We start from the raw sequence: 27,836 nt of genomic DNA, 5'->3' as shown, positions 1-27,836 counted from the left end.
CCGACAGTGTTCGCCGTATCCCCGACCGTACCACACGACGACGACGACGACACTAACGCCATCGCCTCGAAAAACCATAATAACCATATTGGTTACCGTCTCAATACTATCACGAGCACTTCGAAAAGTTTTCGGTGTCGTCGATCAAGTTTACAATAATAATATATACATACATATTATGTATATATAAATAGGAGGTACCTTCAAGTCGTCCATACAGCCCGTCTTCTCCAGGCAAGTCACTCCAGAGCGATGACCCACAGCTGATCCATTATTTTGCCGAACGACCGACACGCTTATTATTTCTCTCGACCGACCACCATGGTAAGCTTTACGATCGACTTACATACATTTTACGGCATAATGCTATACGATTTGTTGCCTACCTGTAGTAATCTCGAAGAAAATTAATATCATAGGTAATTCGTGGACGAGAGTATATAACGTGCTAATTTTAACAACTGTATACTTTAATTGCAGCGATTTATACATTGCTGGTACACACACGCACAATGTAGTGAAATTCTACACAACACTAGAAATTTGCGGTTAGCGTATTTGGCGAACATTTTCGTTTATCGCTATATACCTGCAACTTTTATGGTTGTATAACAAAACATAATAAATAATTGAACTCAATTGTTAAGAAATTTGAAAGATTTATCTGTTTCATCTATATATTATAATCATTAATTATGTATAAACCATCAAATTTTGTTTTAAATGTTGAGCGATTCACAATTTCATATAGGCAATCCTCTTAATAATCACATCCATCCCGTTTAGTGAGCAAATGGCAATGCCAACTTCCAAATTTAGATAAGATGGTTTTTAGTTTTTCACGAAAAATACATGGCATACGTGGAACAAGCCTATAGGTACCGTCTGAAAACACAATAAAATAGGGATGAGCTTAAACAAATAATGAATAAACGCTTAACAACTGAACTTAAAGTAGTCAAAAAAATTAACGTTCTAAATTAAAACTAATAATAGAAGTTACTTTTCTAGGTAAAAAAAAAAAAATAGCAATAACGATATTGGACAACTTTTTTTGCAAAATAACTTTATAGCGTGGCGTAAAAATATAGCATTTTAAATTCTGACTTCCTATACTGATTATAACATGCTAGATATGTTTAGTAAAAAATCCTTCCAGTTTTTCGTGCCTCAAATTTCACCACAATTTCCGCTTTATTAGTTATTATATAATATGAGTACCTAACCTACCTATCTGGTCAGTTCATGGTTATGGATAACTGGTCTTAAAGTTTACTTAAAGGCTTGGATTTCGGGATTTATTATTGTTAACAATACGAAATACTTAGACTATATTATAAAAGTAGTAATATGCTAATATTGTCCAATAAATGTTGATGGTATTTTATTTACATGTTTTAGTAATGTTTTCTTTGTATGCTTTGTTACTGAAATATAATATATTACATATATATGCACCCTCATCCCTTATATAAAACCCCACCCCCAAATGGGATACTGGGTCCGTTTTGTTCTTGCCTGTTATATTTTTATGGATTATCAGATTATTACTGTGTATACCACAACATTGAATAAAAGTTGAATCTTTGTACAAATTAAAGTAATGGATTTTCTCTAAGTTTAGATGGTCATTAACTGGAAAACTTTTTTTCAAAAGATTATTCTAGTATTGAATTGAATTCGTTATTAGAAATTCAATTATTTAAAGTACCTTATGCAATTAAATTGAACTTAAGTCGTATTAGAGTTTATAAAAATGTAATATTCCAAACCAAAATAATTTGAAAAATAATACTTAAAAACAAAATATTTTATTCTTATACAATCAATCATATTATTATATCTATGGCGGTTGATGAAACTACTGTAAAATATTTTTTTACTCGTATATGTGGTGAACTGCTTTAGTATTACTGGTAATTAGTGCATACATGTTATAATTTTTAATATTTTAAAACATGAGATGCAAAATGTTCAATGTTTTTCACTCCTTTGTCGATTATAATACTATATATATATACCTAATTTAAATTACAAATAACTTTTAAATAATAATGAAAAATTTACCTTAAATATATATTTACAAAATGTAAATATTTTAGATCAAATCGTTTTGTTAAAACTTAATTAACAATATTACATCTATTATTTTTGATTAATAATATTTATTACAAATACGATTCCCGTAAGACGAAGATGAAAATATCCTTTGCTTATTATTATGAGTATGTGTAAAATATTACATTTTATTTTAATATTTAAAAAAAAAACCTGACTACAAACACAGATTATTCTTTTAACTTAAAGTTTGATGATAGTTTATTTCTCTCTATAATATCATACAGCTGAAATCACAAAATTTGTGCTACTAAACAGAAATTCGTTATATTGCACGTGATTAAAGAAAAAAAATAAATAGTAAGTTGAGTAGGTACTGACATCCTCTGTCAAACTCTCATCAAAACAGAGATCTATGTCTTTAAAATAATTGTAAACAGTTATCTGTCTTATTCAAAATATATATTTATTATTCACAACAGAAAGCATAATAATCTATTGTGTGACCCAATATGATTAACAACCATTTGTAGTGAAATATATATGTATACCTATATTCTTTATTTCTGTGTGACTATGTATATAGGGTGTAAAGTAAACTCTATCACTGTATTACCTCTTTGATTTATGTTATAGAGTTTTAATAATAATATGACTAATTAGGGAAACATTAATAATACAAATTAAAAGTATTATATTAAATACATACTAATATCGGAGCATTCTCTTTTCATTATTGCCAAAGTATATTATTAATTATTAATATTTGGACCAATCCACCAATCATAGAATATGATGTAAAAATAAGTAGAAATGCGTTAGATGCTGAAAAATCTATCACTTCCTAAAAATAAATATAGATATAAAATTTCGAAGTTTTTCGTTTACATTTTTCATTGTAATAGAATATCGAAATGCGCTATGTACAATCATAGCGAATTATGATACTTATTTTTATTTATTAAGAGTTTTTTGAGTATGTATGTAATACGACAATAATAAATTAACAGTTAGATATAGGTATGTACAAACGTACAATAATTATTCACTTGTTATGATGAGAGGCGCATATTCATTATAACGATAAGTTATACATCTTACTTGTATTAACATACCTACTTAGTGTTAGGTACATAATAAAAGTTATTATAATTTGGATTAAAATTTTGATGTAGGTACTTTTGGCATTTTTTTATGCTGAGTATAAAATAGACTTAAAATTATGTAACTGGATACTTTGATGTTATTCTCATTTTGAATTTTTTATGTTAGTGTATTTTCGCAAAACTCATTTTTGATTTGTTTTTTATGAATTTTTTTCTTGTTTGTAAGCAACACAACCGGATGCCGGCAAACTAGTAGCCTACACTTCCTTTTTATCGGTGACTATAAACACAATAACCGATATATTTTGCGAGAATTAATTTCAAATATTTTGACCCGATAGCATACATAGAGCTTCGCGTACTTATATGGTACTAAATCCACAGCGGAAGGAAACATGTTATTTGACACGTATTATAATACACAATGAGTTTAAATCCTGAGAAGGGTTAAGACCAATGTAACCTCGTAAGTATTATACTATAACTTAAAATATTTTAAGGCCTTTAAATGGATAATTACTTAAGAATTAAATTTATTCTTATATTTCAACCTTTGTGGATGAAATAAAAAAAACTATTCTTCATAATGCAGGTTTATGATATTACATAATCTAGTTAATGATATATTAAATTAATGCATTAAATTAGTGAATGTATTGTAATTAATCTTATTTTTCTCAATAATATACCTACTGCAGATAGGTAGCGTAACATATTTTTTTTCACGAAGTACATATATGTATACACAAATATATGTGACTATAAAACACGCATATAGGCAGATAGGTAAATATATTTTTAAAATAAATTCGATGATCTACGAGTTATCAATGAAACAAAATGGTCTAAAATATTGATTTATAAAAAAATATTTACACCATACCTATTTTGTTAAAAATATTTTATTTTATATGAATATGTAGCAAAAACATTAATCTTTATGTTGTAATAAAATTATGTAATAATTAATTAATTTTTCGGGCTTTTTATTATAATTTAATATAATAATACTATATCATATGATACAAATAATCAATAACATATTATTTAAAAAAATAATTAATCAGTACTCCGATGTTATAATTACAAATACATTTTTAGAGCCGAACTGAAGAAGTACCGTAGGTACTCCGAAATAATTAATATTATATTTTATAATCAATAATTTATTTAAGTTTTAACCTGATATTATAATAGATTTATAAGCCTACGTAAATATTAAACCAACAAAAGGTTTTTTACGTATTTAGAACTAGATATTTTTTTAAAATGTTTGTTAGGGTTTGTAAAGATTGGTTATGCTAATGAAAAATTGTCATTGTAATTTTTTCTTCTAATATAATACTAAATACAATAAAGTGTGCACCGGAGAAGACTTAAAAATGTATTTAATCATTCTACAAGTAATATCAATTCTATACAGAACGATTGATGCATTTCGCTAAACATATTTCATTATTTCACTATTTTAACTGTGAAATGGTGATATTAAATACATTTGTCTTGAAGTCATAAAACCAAGTAATTTTTCAGAACTCGGGCATTAGTCGCCCACTCGCCCAAGCACCTGCAACAAATATTTACTCAGATATCCACTTTTTATCAAATCAAGCTATCACCACTTAGATTTTTAAAAATATCATACATAAAAAATATTTCTTCTTAGCTTAATTTAAACTATATGCATATACCCTCAAAACACGACATAGGTGTACAATGTAAGTATGTCTTTACAATATTTCAATAGATATATTGTTCTGAAAATGTACGTGCATGATATTTTGTAAGGATGTGCCAATGACCTAGCATACCAGGTCTGCAGGTTTTATCACAACATTATATTATTATAATCGTAGTATACCTTGACCAACAATCAGAATATTCATTAACAATTAATGCATCAATGGCATGTCGATGCACTTGTCCGTTCATAATATTACAATAGACCAAATGAAACTAAATAAATATACACACCACAGGAGTATAGTATTGTTCACACAGAGCCTCCTCTGCTGTCGGTTTTAACAGGAAAAAAATATACTCACCACAACGTAATTCTGTATTCTGGGAAATATTTTCAGCAAATGGTACAAAGAGAAATAATTGAAGGAAATTATTCTTAGTGAAAATCTAAAAAAGATGAGTTCGTTTAGTTGTACTAAATATAGCACTTATAGTAGTTTAGTACCTAATATCGACATAAAGTAGCTTATATTATGATAATGAAAACATTTTTGTAATAAAACTCTGATTTTCATCTTCTTATACATATATAGCTGCAGCTAATACAAATTATCGTCACGTGTCGGTGTCGAACTATTATTATATAGATTTCACACAGGAAGTCACCACGCATGCTCATCTCCTTTTATGCTTTAAAAATGTATTAATCATTTAACGTTTTAAGTTCACTTAAAGGCTAAAAGGCTTTATATTTTATTAATAATTAGATTTTTTTTACTAATTAAGAATTAGTATGGCAATACAAACTTATTTTTTTAATAAGAAAATTCAAAAACTAGTCGTTTCAAATTAAATTAAATTAAATATTACATCAAGAAATCATCAAAAAAACCTTATGCTAAACAACTTACAAAAAAGAACGTTGGTTTGCATTTGAAAAAAAGAATTTAGGTTCACCACAGTACACTCCTTTAATAATATACAAATATAAATACGTGATTAATAATATTTTGATTCTTAAGTATATTATGGAAGAAAGAAATTTGGATGCGCGTGCTCGGTGAAACATTCCGTGTAATTCATTTATCATTTTAGTTTAATATTAAGATATTAGATAGGCATACCTCTATAATAATATACGGAAATCATATGTCAACTTCAGCCAATTTTACACAGTAAAATATTAGGTAGGTATTCATAAAATGATTGAAACATTATATTTTATAGTTTACTGTATGTAGTGTACCTATACCTATAATAATTTATTACGGCTATAGGTATCGATTTATGATTTTCGTTCGAAATTTTAACGATTTATGAAAATAAATTTGTTTTCGTTCGTTATCTCGAGTGTGGCCAAGACGATATTATAATATTATACAATTATCCGAAAGGGATACGAAGGAGCAGTCCTAGGCACTTGGCATTCCGGATGGCTCATCTCCGTCCGTGCGTGTTTAGTATGAATCGTACAAGTACTAAACAGTAGTAGGTACGCCTCCTCAGTGCCTCACCATGTTATATTGCTGCATTAAATAATCATTACACTTTAATCCAATTCGGACGAAATGTTCGTACCACCGACCACCGGATTATACGCGTTTATTATTATCATCTACCATCATCGCGAGCATTCAGTTGTGCCTAACAGTGGCGGCGGCGGCGGTCTTTAATCATATTTAGGACAGACGCGTTCGTTGATAAATTCTCGAGGCGTTTGGATTTCCTTATCAATCGTGATGGGTATAATATATGGACGTGCAGTTGTGGATTCCGGTACAACACCGTATATATAAAATATATATGTATAGGTATGTATTTATATTATTGTATTTCGTATACATATATATATATATATATATATATACACCAAACGGGTGTTGAATAATTCCGTCTGTCCCATTTAAATACAATTCGAGGCTTCCCGTTTAAATTATACCAAAATGGCGGATTCAATTAGTCTTAATTTTCAAGGTCCCTGCATTATAATATTATATTGTTGTATGGCCGTAACATAGCAGCAGCACGACGTATAGTATTGTGTAGGCTCGTATACGACGACGACGATGATGATGATTATGATAATAATATAATATAATATTATTATATGTGCACCGCGCCGACTCCGTCTGTCGGACTTTTACGCTGCCCGTACGTCTATATATATAGGAATGCCTTTACCATCCACAATAATATATATACGTGTATATTATCATCATATAGGCATTATATTATATTATTATGTCCTTTCACTCTGCCGGAGATGTTGTCGCAGTCTCAGAGAAAACTGTCCTCGATAAGCAGCTGCTATAGTTCGATGGCACATTTATTAGAAAGCCATCGATTCCGTTTTTTTTTTCTAAAACAAACAGCCCATCGGTTGGGCAGTAGGTATCAGCAGTTATTTTCTCACGCATTATGATATCGTGTATGATATTAGGTTTCCCATAGATACCCGCATATAAATCGTGTGGATTTCAAACTCGATAGATCGTGCCAATTTTTTTCTTACTGTTCACAAGTAAAAATTCGTCCATCTTTTGTCAAAACGGTAATTTTGTAATTATAATCATACCATCATTCATCATCGTCGATCGTTTTCGCATAATCGCATGTAGCATTATTTTTGCTATTAGTTTTAGTATAGAAAACAAGTGTTCGCTTGACATCAAACGTTTCATCGCCATTTTGATATTGTTGTATCTGTTCAAAATCTCTAATACACCCCGACGATCGTTTTTTAAAATAATTATTATTAAAATATGTTAGAATTTACGGTTGTTATTATTAATTCGTGTACAACGAAATACATATACAATAATTATTGTAATTAATATTACTATACACATGTTTTTCATTACGACATTTTACAATGATTCACTGGTATTCTTATAACGATGTTTGAATCAGTTAAAATATTATACATATAATAGTGCCAACAGCTACTAAGCATCTGATGATCAATCACTCACTAGTTCATTTTCATTCAGTCCTTTCAATAATAGTATGGTTTTTTTTGGTCAGTCGTTTTACCATAATATTTCATACATATTATGTATAAAGTGGGGCCTAGGAAAAAGAAGGTTTAGGGTTATGTCCTTCTCCATTGTCCAATAAATCCTATCATGCAGTTATAGGTACGTGTCTTTGGTGCTATCACAATTCATTTTAATGTTATTTATTATAATTTATAGAATACCCCCCCTCCATTTAAAATGTATGAGCATGGCACTGTGAAAATTTATATATTAATGTACATATAATTTTTTTGAATTTTAAATAGAAGTAGCAAAAAGCAAAAACAATATCAATGAAAATATGTGCAAATTGATGATGGATGGTGTTGCGTACTCCGGTGGAAAACGGCTCCAGGGCAGTGAATAAACTAGGCACCATTACTAATATTATCTTTAAGGAAATACAAAGTATACACATATTATTGTGGGGACCCTGAGATCTAGGATCCCGATTAATCCCCCATTTTGACCCACTATAACTACACCACTGAATTGTTTGTTAAAAAATAATATGTCAAATCCGTTGACGTCTTTTAGACACTGCAGGTACTGTAAGTAGCAACTTAATTTAAAGCATTATCCAAACGTATAAGGTCATTGTTAATGGTTTCCGCTCCTAAAGTAACCCTTTTAAAATATGTTGTTTGCTAATCAAAAAAGTTGTCAATACCTATTGTATTATTAGGTTAGCGCCGGTCTATAGGAACTTTTGAGCCTTGCGTTTTTCAAAATCAATTTATTTTAATTGTATACAACTGCGTATGGGTATGATAAAATATGTATTTATGTGTATATTTATCGTTTGTTATATAAAAAAAAATTATCACAAATTCACAAACATTTTTTCGTCGATTAAACGTCGATACATTTTTCGATGGGAAAATAATAGCTAGGAGGCAAGGTTGGATAATATGGTAGTATTTAAATGTTTCTGTTTTACACACACAAATAAAGTGCAACAAAAATAACTGTCATTGTAATAATCGGACAATATTATTGTAATAAATTTTATTAGAATAAACTATTTAAAATTAAATTACTAGTGTTAATCATATAAGTAGTATTTTAAATCAAAATTCAAATATTAATAACAACACAATATATTACGGACCTAGTTGATTAATATTACATTTTGCAGTCGATCCTGTCACAGTCTGTAATTAAAACAAAATATGATGAGTTCATTATTTTTTAAACAAAAAGTGTAAGATTCTACCCCATAAATCTTTGGTGAAACATAAAGATATAACTAATAGCAAAAGAAAGTTTAAGATATTATGCGTAGATTTTAAATGATGGTGATTTATAAACTATAGAACATTTGAATGTATTTATATTCAAAATAATGGCTAATGATTAGTAATTGGTATCTTATGTAATAATATAATATTTTGGTTTTCTATAAATTATGAATAATACGAGTAGGTAATTAAATTGTAATTGTTCCCCATTCGGTATACTTGAAGTATTAAATAGATCCCTATAATATTGTGCTAAAATAGTACTGCAGTGACAGAATAATAATATTATAATAATTAATATAACAATATGGATTATGGATCGATTATACTATTTTATCAATCTTCGTATAAACGAATAGTAGTAGGTATATACTATATCGTTTAATTTACTATTAATTAATAATTGTGTGATATGTGTTTATATTATATGAAGGGTAAGGTTAGCCAATTATTTTCATTGAAGACAATCAATGAATAAAATCTAAATGAACCGTTCCGTTTTAATATGAGCGTTCACGCTGCAATTAAAACATATAGCCATCAAAGTTAAATTACTTAAAGTGAATTTGAATTGGTTAATTCCAAGTAACAATTTAGAAAATATTACATCTTAATCTACATCAGCAATTTGAATTTCCTCAATCAACAGTTTAGATTTTTAATTTTTTTTTTTTTTTAGTATATAATATATATGTATATATAATTGTTTATTTATTGTATATATTTTATCAATTATTTTATTAACGGATACAATTTAAGCGTAAATAAAATATTTTTAATTAATGTCAATCAATTGTTACAACAGTTATCAAAACTTATAGTTATTATTGATAATTATAACTATCGATTTATTTACTCACGGCAATTAATTTTACTATCGTAATTTCACAAAATTATAATTTAATTTTAATAATTATAGTTCAGACCCATTTCTTAACTGTATAAAAACTCTACTTAACTGTAAAAGTGATAAATTGAAAAGAACAATTATTTTATTATTACGTCTCAAAAGAGTTTTGCCTTGTCATATAATTCATAAAATGTTCATATTTTTTCACTAAAAATGTTACCATAGAAAATCAGTTTAAGGGTTTAAACTGATTGTCAGGCACCTTATATTAAGCAACTTCTCAATTATTTTTTGTAAGCACAGCCATGTTTAACAGGTAAATGTATAATATTTATGATTATACAATACTATCATAAATAAATTTATGAGTTGTTGAGTCATATCACTTTATGACTTGCCATATAAACGATTTTTTTTTTATTTCAAAAAATTAATACGTTGGACTATTATTTTTTACCAAACTATATAATAACGTCGTCAATTGATCTTTGACATTTATTATTTCAAATATCTAATTACAATGTAAAAAATCAAACAAGATGAATATATTTTTGTATTCAAATTTCACGTTTTTCAATTTTGATTAATTCGTAACATTTATGCCTTATATACGTATGTTAGGCATCGCGTATTAAAAACATTTAATTTACTTACACGGTTCTTATAATATGCATATTAATATATTATTATACAATATAGATTGCTCTATGATATTCATGCCAAATGTTTAATTCTCGCCGGTAGACAATAGTAGTTGTATAGCTGTCGGAAGTTGTATCTCAATATGAACCATCTTCATCAACAACTTGTGTGGTAAACCGAAAAACCACCGACACCGAGCAGAATCGCCATGCTGGTAGTCGTCTCCGAAATCGAAATTCGAAAACAATGAGCGTATTGTAGTAAAAAACATAATATTTTTGATATATATTGTTTTACACGTGATATTCAATATGCACGAAACCTTATACGTTGTACACGTGTTTTGAATCATTTCAGTGGGGGTACTATATTAATATTTTGCACGCACAGAGTTTGTGTGCATTCGAATTAGACATGTTGCTTGATCATTTTGTCATCGCATCTGTTAAAAAACTAATATGCCTTGATCGTTTTATTTATAACTAATAAATAATATAATTTTAAAAATAATAATAATTATTTATTATTGTTGTTGTTATTAATTTGTGTACGACGAAATTTCAGTTTATTCAAATTTTTTTTATCAATATTATTAATTTATAGTTACATTGTTCATGTTTGGTTCATTGATTTTACTTTATGTTAACGAATACAGAGGTTCTCGCTGAATGTCACGTAAGACATTCGCTCAAGATCACCGCGCTGTACCGTAAATCAATCAACTAAGTTCAAATGAAATACAAGTTCAAGTAATTGTTGTTTGTTTGTATGTAATTTCTGCATGAAAATCATAATCGCATAAATCTTTTTAAAAAAAAAATCCACCATAATATAATATTAAAATTGTATTTTTGACTCGTTATCGTGCATGCCACAATTAAATTACTAATACATTAGGTGGTAAGTAATGTTTATAAATCTATTATCTATACCTATTCAATTAAATATCGGTTATTCTCACGTAATAACATATATTTTTTCTTTATATTAATTAGCAATATTTACAATCTATTTGTTATTAGGTAAACTAGCAATTTTTATACACACATAATATATACCTATTATACAATAAAAATATATAATATATACACAACATGATAAAGGTGTATTAATTAACCTTACCTTAAAATTTATTTTGAATATTTACATATATATCTTCGAATTTGAAATTTTGGTTTTAACACAATTGTAATTATTTATTTAAATAACAATAACACAAATAAAAATAATTTTTATTAATATTATATAAAAAAAAAACATTTACTTAACTACGTAATAATTTTTGTTATATTATTAAGTTGAAATATCATTATGCTTACAGTTACAATAGGTATAGTCTTGTATTGGGATATGATAGTATAGTAGTAGTATTATAGTTTAAAAAATTCCTCAATTGCAGTAATAATACTAAATAATATTGTATGTCCTGATGTCCATGTAATACAATCTATTCAAATTTGAATACAATATAATATATTCTAAAAAAAGAATATTTTACCTTTTTGATGTATAACGTGATATTATTTTCATGCTATGTATAAAATTTACAAAATTATTCATACCAGCCCTTTTAAGAAAATATCAAAGACTTATGCTTGATGACTAGGGATATAATTTTAAATAAATAATCTTCTTCACATAACTTGAACCGTGACTGTTTCCTTCTGATCTTAATAATATATTATGTATTTTGATGGCAAGAATATTATTTTGCGTAGAACCTATTTTCTACGCTTAGTTTATTACGCATTAGTTTTTAACGTTGGTACCTACGTTATTATAATAATGTGTAATTTATCCCTTTGTCTTTGTTTGTATATAACCAGGAAAGTATGAAATCGTTTGAAAGTTATATTATTTATTATAATTTGAAAAAAAAACTGAAGAGTCATTATACGTATGAATTTTAATTCATATACTAAGCACAACATGCGACGAGGTTTTAACTATCTTGATAAGACCTAAGCATGACAAATAACTGTAGTATGTTAATTAATTGAGCTGCGTGTGCTTTAAATAGATAATTATTAGTATAATTACATTATAATACATCGTACTCAAGACATTTATTATATTATATATATTTTTTTTAATTAAAACGATAGCGTCCGTTTTAATTTCTAATTCGTCATCGGACCGTCACAGCACACACATAATATTACTGAAGCTAATAAATTATTAGTAGTAATATAATATAACAATAACACTGTATGTGGCCCACAACCCTTAGACGAATGTTTACGCAATAATTTTATTCAAAACGGCATACTTCACGTGTCTGCTCACACAATACTAATCGTCGCAACAGCTATAGTATAATAATATGAATAGTAATAGTAATAATTATATTGTGTGTATAGTAGCTACTGACCTGCAGTTGTACCTACGTACGTAATGTTGTCCTCGCTCCTCGTAACAAATCTGCTGGAGCGATATCGATTTTATTTTAACCAACTCTCAGTGAATAACGAATAAATAATAGGTAACCCCTTGACACGAAAACGGGTTTAGAGCACAGTCCGCGTGTTGTCGTCCACGACGGTTTGAAGGGTACGGTGCACATTTTACGAACAAAAAAATAATTTATAAAAAATGACTGCTGCGTGGAGTTTGGCGAATAAGAATAGTGAAAACGTTTGTCGTTGTCCCCTGTTGTAAATACCTGAAAAATACGATTATATGCAAATGTTGTGAAGGGGAGAATTGTGAGCTCACAATATAGTTCTACACTAGGTAGGTACATACCAAAAAAGCATAATAATACGTGATAAAAAATAATAATAATAATTAGAATATAAGAATAAAAAAAACGCACATAAAAAAGACAATTCGATGCTCCCAGAGACGTGTATATATGGGTCAAGGCATGCGGATATCAGACATAATAATAGTATAAAATCCTAATCTATGCGAACACGAAATGTCGTTTTAATATAATATACATATAAATATATATACCTATTATAATATTATTATCATCGTCGTATGTAATATGTTTTTTAAGACGCGCAGTCTGGTAACGGTGCGTGACATTTATAAACGGCTTTCGCGTCAATACAATATAATATTAAACAGTTTAAATACAGTTTTCAGCGCGTGATTTAGTTATGCGTTTCAAAATGCGGTAAATATTATGATGATGATGATAATAGTATTAATAGTAATAATAATAATGTCTGTTCTATATGGTTATTATACTTATAGTCTTACAATATTGGTTTTTGCTTTCTTCGGCCCATCTCAATCATCGTTTTTGAGGTTATTCGATCTGAAACATTTAATAATAATATTTTAAATTCATAAACGCGTAACTACAATATAATACAAAGAAGAACGAGAATAAGAATAACGTAAAGTGTTACGCAGAGCGTGCTATACAGAATACAATTTAACGTTAATTTGTTGGTTAGTCTCGCGATTGTTATTGTCGATTATACTATTTTTTATGGCTGCAGCGAAAAGAAGAAAGAAAGAAAATATTAATGTTATTATTGTCCGTTAAAAATATAATAATATACGTCGTAGGTACCCTCCTCCATCCACCAAGTGAAAATGACAACCATCTTACCGTTTTACGAGCTTCTCCGCCCCTAATTTATCAACAAGTCTGCACGATTTAAGTTGATAAACGCGCCAAACACTTGTTAAGGTGCACACTCGTTCATTTGCCGGTCTTAAAGTTGAAGTAAACGAGCCGATAAATTTAGAACAGCCGCCTTTTTACGACGTTGGAACATATTATAAAATACTATAATATTATAAATACAGTCTATTATTGTTTTTCGTGGGTCTAAAATAGAATGGCGATTTTAATTAGAATGAAGACATAATATTAATGGCTGGGCTAATGCATAAATATGTCTCGTCGGAGTCATTATGTATTACCTACACGTCACATGTATAATTTAATATTATATACTAAATACCTAAGTAAATATATTTATCTTACATGACGTATATCGTAAAATGTGTATAGTACTCATAGTATATATCATTCACTTGTCGTCTTGACGTATAGTATGTACACGGTAAACGTAATATAATATATATATTTTTTTGATATCCTGAAATTGCAATTAATACAATATTTGTCCCCTACAACGTATATTAGTCGCAAACTATCCAGGTGTAATTAACAATAAAACAAAATATCTTTTTTTAAGTTTTTAAATAATTTCAGTAATCATTTATTATAATATAAATGATAATAATAATAAATTTTTATATTAAAATGAAAATCGAATGACAAAAAGAACTAATAAGCTGCACTATAACCTTACATTTTTTTGTGTCTTTAAGCTTTTTTTGCATATTCATCGGTCAGCTATATTATATTTTAGTGTATTACTTATATGAAAAATGTATTTACACTTATTTATCAACTAACTACCACTCATCGAGTCATCCCGGGTATTTTCAATCTATTTTTAAAAGCATCCCATAGTGTGTTTTTCAGTCGACTCCTGCTGAATTTTTGCCATTTTTTTATTTCGTCACTGCATGGTTACAACTCTGAACTCACAGCAATAAATTGTACGTGGCATGCAATTTGGACAAAACACTCGGAGAGATGACACAGAATTCGGAAAGATCTTTCTTAGAGGTGGCATGCAATTCGGACAAAACACTCGGAGAGATGACACAGAATTCGGAAAGATCTTTCTTAGAGGTGGCATGCAATTCGGACAGATTCCTCTTAGAAACGTCGTGGCGTCGTGCAATTATTGCAACGTTTCAATTTGCTTATATTTTTGGCATGCAATATGGATGCGCCGTAGACAATTTATTTGACATGTACCTAAGTAGGCAAAACAAATAACAAATATTTTTAAGTGAATAGTAAATACATTATATTTATGTATAAGTACTGAATATTTATGATACAAATTGTTTTACTAATCAAAATACAACTTCGGCTTCATAGGCCATTGGTATTTTATAATTGTTATTTTTTTTTTTTTTTTTAAGAATATTAAAATCATAAGGTTTAATCTCATGACCACACATTGAAGATGTTAGGGATATTTATTAAAGTTGTTTAGTTTTTTCGGATTCTCATCATTTATTCCATCTGTAGTTCCTGCATATTGTGTGTTTATATCGTTTGACCGTTAGAATTACTTATTACTGCCTTTGCATATAAGTATATTTTTTCATTACCATTAGAAAGCCATCATGTATTATACTATTTTGATGTGTCCAATTTTTAGTCTATTCATTACTGTTTTTTCTTTTATTTTTAATTTAGGATTTTTTTATTCGTGTATCGTGTCTATAATTTTTCTAAGTTTGGATACCTTTTTTTTTCAGTGTGTTTGCCATTAAATTTAAATTTCGTCTTTAATATGATTTTTATGTTTATACACGTTAAAATATCTAATAGATACAGGAGTGGACAAGTAATGTATTTATTTATTACTTTTGTTATCCTTTTTAGCTCCTTTATCTGCTTTTTCGTTATATTCTACATTATTGTTTTGTGTTTTATTGTTTTTCTTACGCCACACAATATATTTTATAATATTCACAACCTACATATAAACTGCCTGTAATATAGTGGTGCTCCACATTTTTAACGAAAATTTATATCGCACTTTTATCACACAACGTGATAATACGTAAAATACCTTTATACCTCCACCAATGGTCACAATTTTTTTCTTACTCGTTATAAGTTGTAATAGGTTGTTATTTTTTTTTTTTTTATTCAACATTTAAAAAAAATGCAATTTAAAATTTTTTCTTAAAAACTCATAGCGTTACGAGTTGGCTACTCCAAATTACCGAAAGATCACCGATATTAAAATTACTTTAAACACGGGATAATACCAATTAAAATATACTGGCGTGGCCACGGATTGATCATAATATTTAGCACTATGGGAATCATTATACATTATAACAGTGTATAATAATGTAATGTTGAACTTTTCAGTGTTCGCGAAGCCACTGACGAACCGATGGACGGAGACGCGACGTACGCGACGAGGAGGAAAACCCTCCGGGTGTCTTGGACGCTGTTGACGTCATCGTTTGCGTTCATCGTGCTACTATGCGCGCTGTGCCTGTTCTTCTTCTTCCACCCGCGGACGTGTCGGCCGATGTTTGGCGGCTCTCGCTTCGGGTCCACCGAAATGATACTGGAAGAGATCCGTGGCTTCGACTATGAGCGGCTGGAGAACGACTACGGTGCCACGGACGTCCGGTTGCCGGCGGGAGTGGTACCGGAATCGTATGACCTGCGGATAATACCGTTCCTGTGGTTAGAAAAGGGCGGAAACTCGACGTTCGACGGCCAGGTTGACATCGTCGTTAACATAACGGTCCCCGTGGACAATGTAACGCTGCACGCCGTCGACTTGAACATGACGGAATGTCTCGTCTCCAGGTAAACGATTTAATGACATTTAGAAAACAATATTGGTAATGATATAGAAGACGTGCGAATCGTAATGTCATGCGGACTGCGGAGTATGTGGGCTGCACTCGGTGTGTGAAAAGGCGGGCAAAATAATATGGAGGTGGATATTGGAGGATGTGCATGACATGGGTAGCATATATTAGACGTCTGGAAGTGGCCCGATCCCACCCAAATGTGGTTAGAACATGGATGGATATAACCATGATGAGTGGAGGTTAGACTTTCACGCGAGTAGCAAATTTATTTCATCGCACTCGATTCACCTATTAATTTTATGATAATATTAATGATTCTATTAACTTATGTCTTATATTATATGATATAATTCTAATTAGAATTTGAAGTATAATCCATGTTTTTCAACCATTATAATTGTCAAATTATATACTCAATGTTAATTGTATATTATGTCTAAATATCTAATAGGTATCCAAAAATGGTACTAAATGAACACGTGATGGCCGAGAGTGATTTCGTTCCTATTCTAGAAACACAACAAGATATTTCTAAACAATTTTTCATAATAAAGTTCAAAGATACACAGCCAGCTGATTATCAGTACAACATACACTTAAAATACACTGGAAAACTTCAAGACAACATGGAAGGGTTTTATAAAAGTTCTTACAAAGTAGGAAACACAACTAGGTTAGACATTTAAATTGTTCTTTATTTTACAAATCATTAACTATTTAAACCACAATTTATTTTTAAGATGGATTGCAGCAACACAATTTCAACCAACTGATGCAAGAAAAGCATTTCCTTGTTTCGACGAGCCTGCTTTAAAAGCTAAATTTACTGTGTCAATTGCAAGACCCCAAGATATGAGTTCTATATCTAATACTGGGCTTAAATATATCGACAATAAATTGCCAATGCTGTAAATTAAAAAACTGCTATTTTAAAAAAAAAAAAATAATAATTTTCAAACATTTTAAAATCAATGTAATTTAATATTCTTACAGATCAGAACCTTTAGCATCTTACGAATGGGACACGTTCGAACAAACGGTGCCCATGTCTACTTATCTAGTGGCGTTCATTATTTCTGATTTTGAATATTTGTCCTCGGAAACTTTTAGAGTATGGGCTAGGAGTGATGTGTTATCGCACACTCACTATGCTCGAGACATCGGACCTAGCATATTAAAGTTTTATGAAGAATTTTTTTCTATTCCTTATCCATTAAAAAAAACCGATCTGGTAGCACTTCCGGATTTTGCCGCTGGAGCCATGGAAAATTGGGGCTTAGTGACGTTTCGGTAAGTATAATTATATAATTATACATATATTCAATGATGTATCTCACATTATCTGTACACACCATTACACGTGTAAATATAAACAAAAAATAAAAAATTTCTTAGAGAGATAGCCATGTTTTACAATGAAGGGGTTTCACCAAATGCTCAGAAAGAACGAGTAGCGACGGTTATTGCTCATGAATTGGCACATCAATGGTTTGGAAATTTAGTGACACCAGATTGGTGGTCTGATCTATGGTTAAACGAAGGTTTTGCAACTTACATTGAATATGTAGGGGTAGACCATGTAAGTATTACATCATCAATAAAATCAACTGATTTACTGTGTTCTATTTTTTTACTAAAATTATTTTCAAGGTGGAGCCCAAGTGGAAAATGGAGGAACAATTTATTTCCAGTGGTATACAGAGCGTATTTTTAATGGATTCGTTGAAATCTACACATCCGATTTCCGCGAGTGTGTCGAGACCGGAGGAAATCAATGAATTGTTTGATCGCATTTCCTATGACAAAGGTAACTTAACAATTTTTATTTTACTTCTGTAACTAGTATTAATAATTATAATTCCTTTAATTTTTCAGGAGCATCTGTAATTCGAATGATGGACCACTTTCTTACACGGCAGGTGTTCCGGAAAGGCTTAACTAAATATTTGAACTCAAAGTAAGATTTATCTAATTATTATGAAGTGTATAAATAGAATACTAATAGCTTCATAATTCATACCAACAAACATTTAACAAATAAATACGAATTTATGTTAGATATATTTGGGTAGTAAAAAGAGAAGTAGGTATATAATATACTCACCCGTTCCTGGTTTTAGAACAGGAATAAAAAAGGTATAATATAATATACTAGAGTTAACCTTTTAAAATTGGACTTTAGTTTAAATCTCCAGTGTGATTTTAAACAAATAAAACTGATTTTATTTTATTTCAGTAAAAACTATACTGAACATTTTAAAACAATTATAATTATTTAAAAAATGTATTATTTTGCTTTAAAAATTCTTCAAATGTTTTCGTTGGTAATTATTAAAATTATTGCAATGTGCCTATACGTACTTACTGTTTCTGGGTTTGAAATATAAGGAATTAAAGCATAACAATAGTTTTTAGATTTCTAAAAATATTTTAAGAATATCTATTATACCTCCTTGATGTCCGTCGGTACGTCCGTTAGTTACCAGTACATACTTTCAATCGTTGAAATATATATATATATATTATATTGTTGATTATCAATTATTTATTGCCAGTACATAATAATGATTGTTGCAATACATATTGTTGATTTTTGTATATTTAGTATTAGTAGTTAATGTTAATAAATTGTAGGTTTATGAAATAATAAATAATGTTGCATTACAATAAGTTTAGAAACCGAGAATTTAGTACTTACGTTCGCAGAGTGAGCTTTCCTAACTTGTTTATATAACTAGAAGGGAATTTGCTAAAACTAATTAATATATTGAAAATAATAAAAATTTACAAAAAATAGTACCAATTGTTTAAAAACGAATACAATTTTAAAAACCATTATTATAACACTTATAAAATTTATTTAGTATGTGATAATAATATCATTATTTTTCAAACATTTTTTAAATTAAATTACTAATTTCCATAGAATTAATTGAATCAAAGAAAATAAAATCATTTCAACTCATTCGCGTAAATTTTCATTTAACTCGATTCTAGTTTAATTTATTATTAATACCTTTATAAATATTATTACCTATCAATAACATTAATATATAAATTATTTGATTCATTCAATATGGCATTTTTATTGCCGATAGTTAAAAGAATATCAGAGAATGGCTATTGTTATATTAATTTAAGGTTTTATTTTTTAATGCTCTATGCAGCTTAATCTAATATTTTTCTAGTAACTTTCATATTATTGTTAAATAAAATAATTAATTAACCATCATTATTATATGAGGAATAATAATAATAATAAGGAACGACCTTTTATTATCAATAGATTCAATACCAGTTTTTTTATGTTAAATATAATGTTGTTTTAGTTGGTTAGTAGAGGTTTTTAATTTTTTCTGTTTAATTTTATCAACTAATAATATTAAGTCAACATCACAGTACTTTAAAATATTATGTTAATCGTAGAAAATAATAATTATTGATATTATTAAAATCTATATTTTGTTCAGTATTATTTTGTTTACCAAACTCTACATTATTTTCATAGGTATTAATAATAAATAATAATATCAATACTAAAAGCTTAACTAAACTTAAAAATGACATCAGTTTTCATAATGAAAAATTTCACGATCTAAATGTTACTAATATTTTTAGCAAAAATATGATCAAGTCTCTAAATCTTTAAATTTTTAAGATTATTAGTTTAGTTGTCGAATTCCGATACATGATATGCAATTATAAGGAGCAAAAATGTTTAAATAAACTAACAAGACTGACAGTTTAATCTTGGACATTTTTATTTATTAAATTCCATTTTAATATAAAATGTATTCATTTATTTTTTATTTTGATATCTTATAGAGCATACAACAACGCGTACCATGATGATTTGTGGAATGCTTTGACTGAACAGGCGCAACTCGATCGCGTAATGGACAAAACGTTAACTGTAAAAGAAGTCATGGAAACATGGATACTACAACCAGGATTTCCAGTCGTAAATGTTACACGGAATTATGAAGAGGATACATTAATTGTTTCACAGGTGCCTATTTTACTCATAATTTATCTGTTCACTTAACATTTAAGGTGAACAATATTTAACTTATTTAAGAATCTCAATCCATAGAACAAAATACACAATGCACATATTAGTATGATATAATATTGTTAAAATAAGTAATTTTATATTATGATAAAAATATTTGTTTCACTTTCTTAATATATAAAAATTAATATCCACAAATGGTTAAAGTACCACTTTAAATAATTTAAAAAAACTTATACGAGCCAAATTATTAAATGCTGAAAATTTGTTGAGTTTAAACTGTTTAAAGCCAACATCTACTAATAATTAAATTTAGCCCAATACTTTTACAAAATATAAAAATTCAATAGTACCTATATAGTATTATCATATCTCGTAATACTTGTTTTATCTACTGACTATACGTATAACTTCTCTTTTCATTTCTTTCAAAAGTCAACGTATATCGTTCGGTTACAACAAAATGCTCAAAGTTATTCGTAAACTAAACCAGTAAGGCAGTAAACTATTAAAATTTAAAATGTATTATTATACCTACCTTTTATCATTTTCCGTGTTGTAAGCATAAGTGTAATTTATATGGTAAGCCTTCTTAAAATTTTTAATTATCCCCTCCCCCAAAGTTTTTAAGTTTATTCAATATTATTACAGTAGGGCTTTTAAGTACCTAATTATTGTCAAACGTTGAATAATAACGTTTTGTCAAAGGCTGATAAGAAAATTAAAATTGAAAATCGCCTAGCTGTTACTGTGAAAGCGTGAAAATATAATATACACAAATACATTTTTAAATTAATGTTTATAGGTACTTATTGTTTTTGTCCTATAGGTTATAGATGTACTAGCTATTTATACTAAAAATTTTATGTTTATTTAATACGTGGTTTATGTTTCAGAGTCGTTTTCTTCTACACCACGACACTAAAAACGCATATAAAACTGATCAATCAAATAATCTTTGGTGGATTCCACTTACGTTCACGACGTCGTCAAAACTGGATTTTACTGTGACAAAACCAAGTTATTGGTTAAAACCTGAAGACTTCATGATGATAACTGAAACAGGGATATATCCGGATGATTGGGTGTTATTCAACATAAACGAAACTGGATTTTATAGAGTGAACTATGATTCAAAAAATTGGAACATGTTGATCGAATACTTGACCGATCCAGAAATGTATTCTAATATTGGTAAGCATAATAGAAAGTGTTTATTTTGTCTTTTCAAATACCAAGATAATGATCGCAGAATTTTTTTATTAATTCCAGGAACAATTAACAGAGCACAGTTGATAGATGACGCAATGTCGTTATCAAGAGCTGGATATTTGAGTTATCAAACTTCTCTCGATTTAACTAAATATCTTTACCACGAGACTGAGTATGTTCCGTGGAAATCAGCGTATAGATCTTTCACCTATTTACATCAAATGCTCATTAAAACATCCATTTACGACAAATTAAAAGTAAATTTAAAAAAATGTTGTTACTATATACAGAATGATTCACCAAGCATGCTCATCCCCTTTTAACTAATTAAGAAAGTGTACTGCGGTGATACAAACTTCTGTTTTTCAAATGAGACCTCCTCTTTTTTATTGTAAATTATTAAGTGGATATTTTTTTTTGAAAATTTTTATGTACTCAATTCAAATTGTAGATGAGTTATTTCTCAATTATTAGAACGTTTTTCTAAGAATACTACGTAGTTCTAAAAAAATTAGTTTTACAAAAATATAAAATATTTGTATAATATTGGATCAAGTATTACTAATACTTGGATCATATTATTTACAAATTATTGATGTTGATAAAATAATAAATAAAATACATATAAAAAGGGGGAGTTCTTGTTTAAAAAATAGAAGTTTTAGTCACCACAATACACTCCTTAAGTACTACAAAAAATTCAAGAGTGTAAAAAATTGGCCTTTGAATATACTTGAAAATTCCAAAAATCAGAATTTGAGTAATTTCAAAAGGATTATTAAAGGTTAAAAATGGGAGTAAATCATAACTCATCATAAGTCATACTACCTATAAGCTCGTAACCAAATTACCACGCAATCATTAATAAAATTTAATACCACATGTATAATATATATTATGATGTGGTATTAATATTTTTAATATAATGCGTTTATAATTTTTATATCATTAATATTGTACTAACATGCATTCGAAAACTTTCTAAATTTGTTTTTCATTTGTTTTCAGGCATACGTGTTACACTTGATATCCCCAATGTATAAAATAACCGGGTTTGCGGATAATCCGAGAGACGATCAATTGGTTATTTACAAAAGATCCAACTTGTTATCGTGCGCCTGCGAGTTAGGACATACTGGCTGTGTTCGAAACGCAGTGGCTCAGTTTCAAAATTGGAAATCAAATCCTCAACCGGAAAAGAACAATCCGTAAAGAATTTATTTCTTTTGAATTATATATACATATATATTATATATGTATATTACGTTTTAGTTATGATTTGCCAATCGATTTTGATAGACTGCGTTATGCATATTATGTTATTAGTTAATATATTAATTAGTTTATATTTTTTTTATCTTTTATAGGATTTCACCAAATCTAAAATCAATAATTTACTGTACCGCCATCAGTTACGGAAGCGAAGAAGAATGGGATTTCGCCTGGAAAATGTATAAAATGACTACGGTAGCTTCTGAAAAAGATTTATTGCTGGACGCTTTGGGCTGTAGCAGAGAAACGTGGATTTTAGCCAGGTAATTTATGTTCAACTGACAAATTTATAACAGACGCGTGCCGTGCGCTCGCATTAATATCGACGTATAGTACAGTGTAACTGCTTAATATTTTATACCTATAGGTACCTATATCGTATAGTCACAAAAAAAAGTTGTAAAAAAAAAAACTCAACATAATTTTGTAATCTATATTATTCTACCGTCGTGAATTAGCATTGCCCGGCTGTCTGTAATGAATTCTCAAAATATTACTAATATTAAATGATATCGTTCACTTTTATCATGGATAAATGTTTTTGGGCTGGTACTTGGTAGTACCACTGTACCAGCCTGGTACAACTTATTTTTTCTAATCGATTTTCACGAGGTCTATATATTATAGTAACGCTTTGATGATTATTGCCACAGAAACGCAAATCCAGAATATAAAAAAAAAAATAACCATAGAACACTGCTTGATACTTTTCCTCCACAGAGAAAATCTACACTGGTGAATAACTAGGGCTAAAATGTTATGTAGGGGGCCGAGGGGGGCTATGACCTCCATCTGATATTACATGAAAAGTAACCTCCAGGGGGGGGGAGGGGTTATTTATGCATTTGAAAATATGAAACAAATTATACAAAAAAACAATTATTTATTTTTCACAATAATGATACGTTTTCTGTATATATTATATAGTACAGTACATAGTACATACTGTATAAATAACTGTTAAATTATGCATAATAATTGTACCAATGTACCGACATAACAATTGTTTCCTTGAAAACAAGTATAGACATAACCACATATCTAATGATATTTACCATATATAATTATTAGCATATAGGTAGGTAATATAAAATTATAAAATAATATAAAAAAAAAATAAGAAGAAGAAGAAGAAGAATTGTTGAATTAAAATATAAGGTTTTAAGATTTATTAATATTTTAGGAAAAAGTTGGATAATTTTTTTGGGGGGGAGAGGACTATTACAAGTTTTGGGTATTTAAGCCTCTTCAGACCCCCTATAGTTACGCTTATGAAAATCTTTAAATCATAATCATAAATATAGTTTTGTTCATAAGTATGATCATGAAAACTATTTAAAAACGAGTTAAAAATGTCTTGTTTCAGATTTCTCAGTTATGCTCTGCAAAACAATTCTTCTATTAGAAATCAAGACATTAGCAAAGTATTTTACGCTTTGACCAATAAAGTGGCTGGGCAAGAAGTGGCTTGGAATTATGTACGTGACAACTGGCGCAATCTCAAATCGACGTAAGTAACGCTGCAATATATTATTATTATTGTTATTAATACTTATTTGGTCTTAACGATAAAAATTAACACGTTGACGGACACGGCTACTAAAGCAGTGAGAGCTTTTAGAGATTTTTCAGAATATTTTTGTTTTTGCCCGAATGTGTTACTTGTTATAGTCGATTAGTCAAAATAAGAAACTAGATAATTTTCAATGTAGTGAAGCCATAAGAAACACAACTGCTAACCTGACTTTTGAATAATATATATTAAAAGGATGCCAATGGCGCATGGAGCCGTGGAGATATTTTGAAAGCATATGAAATAAAAAATTAAAAAAGGTTAACCAAACCTCCACCCACCCATTTTTGTAAAGAAAATATTCTTGATGCACTCCAAAGTCAAGAGCGTCCTTTTACTACTGATTGATATAGCAGCTGTCATCATGGCCGGAAGTTTCATTTTTGGACTAACAGGATATTTTGAAAATGGCTCCTAGACGAAAAAACCGTTAAAGGTCATCGCGTCAAACGGTAAAAGAAAAAGTGCTCGAGTGAAAAAATATACGGAGTGGGGGGCCACCGAGAAATTCCTGGCTTCCCGAATGGGCCTATCCAACCATGACAGTTATCGTCGTCATATTGTGACTTATACCTATTTTATTGTGACCGCTATGGTAGTAGTGATGAACTGATGACTGTCGGTCAACGTGTTATTTAACCACGTTGATTATATTATTAAACTTATGTATACACATCCGTTTTTAGTTTTGCCGCTGGTTTTTCTACAATGAGCGAGATCATCAAATCGGCCACATACCATTTCAATACCAAAAACGACCTGATCCAAGTACGGGATGACAAAAATATATAATAATATAATCTTTTTTTTCTGTCAAAATATAATATTATCTAATACATCGCCAATGAAATGTCTTTAACGACTCTGAGACTTTACTGAAATATATATTGTCTATAATATGAATCGCGAAATAATTTAATTTCAGCTGTGGCAGTTTTACAAGGACGAATACGATCATTTGGGTTCGGCTAGGAGAAGCGTATTGCAGTCGATTGAAAACGCGGAAGCAAACGTGAATTGGATGGAGAGAAATTTCAAAACAATTAGCAATTGGCTACAAAACACCACGCTATACTTGTCCCAATTTACCAACGAAGTGGATTAAATATGGTAATCATTTATGACGCCATAAAATACGTGGGATGTAATTATATTATCATAAGTAGAATATATACTAACGATTAAGCTAAAATTAATTGTCGACACTTTTATGTCATTTTCGCTAAAGATTGTCTTATAAAGACTGTTTTTATTTTTTAAATTACTTCTAAATATTATGACTTGGTGTTAACTTTATATGTATAATCATCATGATTTTTTTTTTTATGGCAATGTATATGTTCAATTTGAAACAGTATTTTTATATATTTATTTTAAGTTAACAGTATTTAAGTTGTACCTAAACATATTTAATAATACAATTTTTTCTTTATATCGAATATAATATAATAATTTAAAAAGGTTGAACATTAGTTCCTGATCGATCATTATGTACTACACTGCTGTGTTAAACAATTAATGTTCATCTAGCCTGCATGTACTTTATACAATATGACGTGTTGAGTGTTCTCATATTTTAATGAAACACTGTTAAATATTATATTTAAATATCACAATTATTTTTCAACTTAAGTTTTTACTAACCTAACCCGAACCTAAAATTCTTTATACAAAGCATAATCTAGATTTGTGTTTATATTTGAAAATACCGAACTTATTTTTAATCAGTAAGTATGCATATAAGATCGATAATATGGCGAATAACGATATAATATAATATTTTTTATTTATTTTAGATAAAGGTAAATTCGTAGTGATATTGTCACTAAAGAAAATAACTAGTAACAATAAATACATAAAAAAATAAGTACCTATATACCAGCCCGGATTGAGATAATTTTGAATAACAACCATATAAAAAAATCGATTTGGTCGAAAACTGGTTTTGCGTAAAAATTCCCGTTTTTCTGTCATTTTTTTTTTTTCTCGATTTTTTTGAAAACTGTTGGAAAATGTTTACTTTTTACCTGTATAATGCACCAAGGATATTCACTTTTACATCGGAAACCACCCACAAAGTTTGAAATCGAAGCATTATTTCGACTAGTTGTGCTGTACACAGACACAAAAACAAACAAACAAAAAAAAAACACACATCACTTCGTTCAGAATTTAAAATTAAGGTAGGTAAGTATTAATTTTTTTTTTAGTTCAGATAAGTACCTAGAATATGAAATTATTTTACATGTATGATACACTGTAAATACTGGATGTACCTATTATATTAATCAAGAATCAAATTGAGGTTACTGCGGATAAATTAGTGTCCCACTGTTAATGATTAGCGTTATTTATATTGGAAGGTATCAAACATCATTATAATTTGGCGAGGTGTGAGTTGCTAATAAAAACATGTCTTCTACAGCTTGGATATATTCTATATAATTAAAAATAAGCTTTATAGGTAGGCTAATCTTTAAACCTTTTACATATCTACTTAGCAATTGGTAGGTACTTATCCAACAAATTGTGAGAGGGAAGGGGAAGACATTTTTGACTTTCTAGATCAGGTTTTTAAAGCCCTTCCCCCATAGTCCACATAACTTGGCCACTAGTTATTATTTATTAGTTAAATACTTAATTGAATAATTGGCAATTGTTAGCGGCAGAAAATTCTTATTGAAAAAAAATGCAAGGAACTAATAAATAAGTTATGCTCATAATTAAGAAAATGTAAAGAGGAATTAATGTATTAGGTTAAATTTATATGACAT

At 28.9% G+C, this 27,836-nt stretch overlaps 1 protein-coding gene across 4 annotated transcripts; it reads left to right on the top strand.

Annotated features, from left to right (window-relative positions):
* LOC107170945 (aminopeptidase N-like) lies at positions 1-26,681 on the top strand. 4 transcript variants are annotated; one of them, XM_089219721.1, is made up of 17 exons: positions 1-324; positions 11,253-11,346; positions 16,533-16,985; positions 17,445-17,666; positions 17,734-17,901; positions 17,987-18,283; positions 18,389-18,572; positions 18,644-18,800; positions 18,869-18,950; positions 20,819-21,002; positions 21,902-22,199; positions 22,278-22,474; positions 23,226-23,425; positions 23,585-23,752; positions 24,856-24,999; positions 25,749-25,830; positions 25,988-26,681. In XM_089219721.1, the coding sequence occupies exons 2-17, from the start codon at positions 11,330-11,332 to the stop codon at positions 26,165-26,167; spliced, it is 3,033 nt and encodes a 1,010-aa protein (XP_089075847.1). In that variant the 5' UTR covers positions 1-324; positions 11,253-11,329; the 3' UTR covers positions 26,168-26,681. The 4 variants fall into 4 exon arrangements, with proteins under 4 accessions (XP_089075847.1, XP_089075849.1, XP_089075846.1 ...); XM_089219723.1 differs by lacking the exon at positions 11,253-11,346; XM_089219720.1 differs by lacking the exon at positions 1-324 and having other exon boundaries at positions 11,129-11,346.
* Positions 26,682-27,836: the final 1,155 nt, after the last annotated feature.

This window comes from Diuraphis noxia, unplaced genomic scaffold, assembly GCF_037042655.1.
Source record: "Diuraphis noxia isolate RWA-SAM2 unplaced genomic scaffold, SU_Dnox_SAM2 contig0002, whole genome shotgun sequence".
Lineage (NCBI taxonomy): Eukaryota > Metazoa > Arthropoda > Insecta > Hemiptera > Aphididae > Diuraphis > Diuraphis noxia.
This window is presented reverse-complemented; position numbering and strand designations above follow the sequence as displayed.

Coding starts and splice junctions, on each gene's coding strand:
- LOC107170945 (XM_089219721.1), top strand. Junction 18,573..18,643: donor AATATGTAGGGGTAGACCAT/GTAAGTATTACA, acceptor ATTATTTTCAAG/GTGGAGCCCAAGTGGAAAAT. Junction 18,801..18,868: donor TCGCATTTCCTATGACAAAG/GTAACTTAACAA, acceptor TTAATTTTTCAG/GAGCATCTGTAATTCGAATG.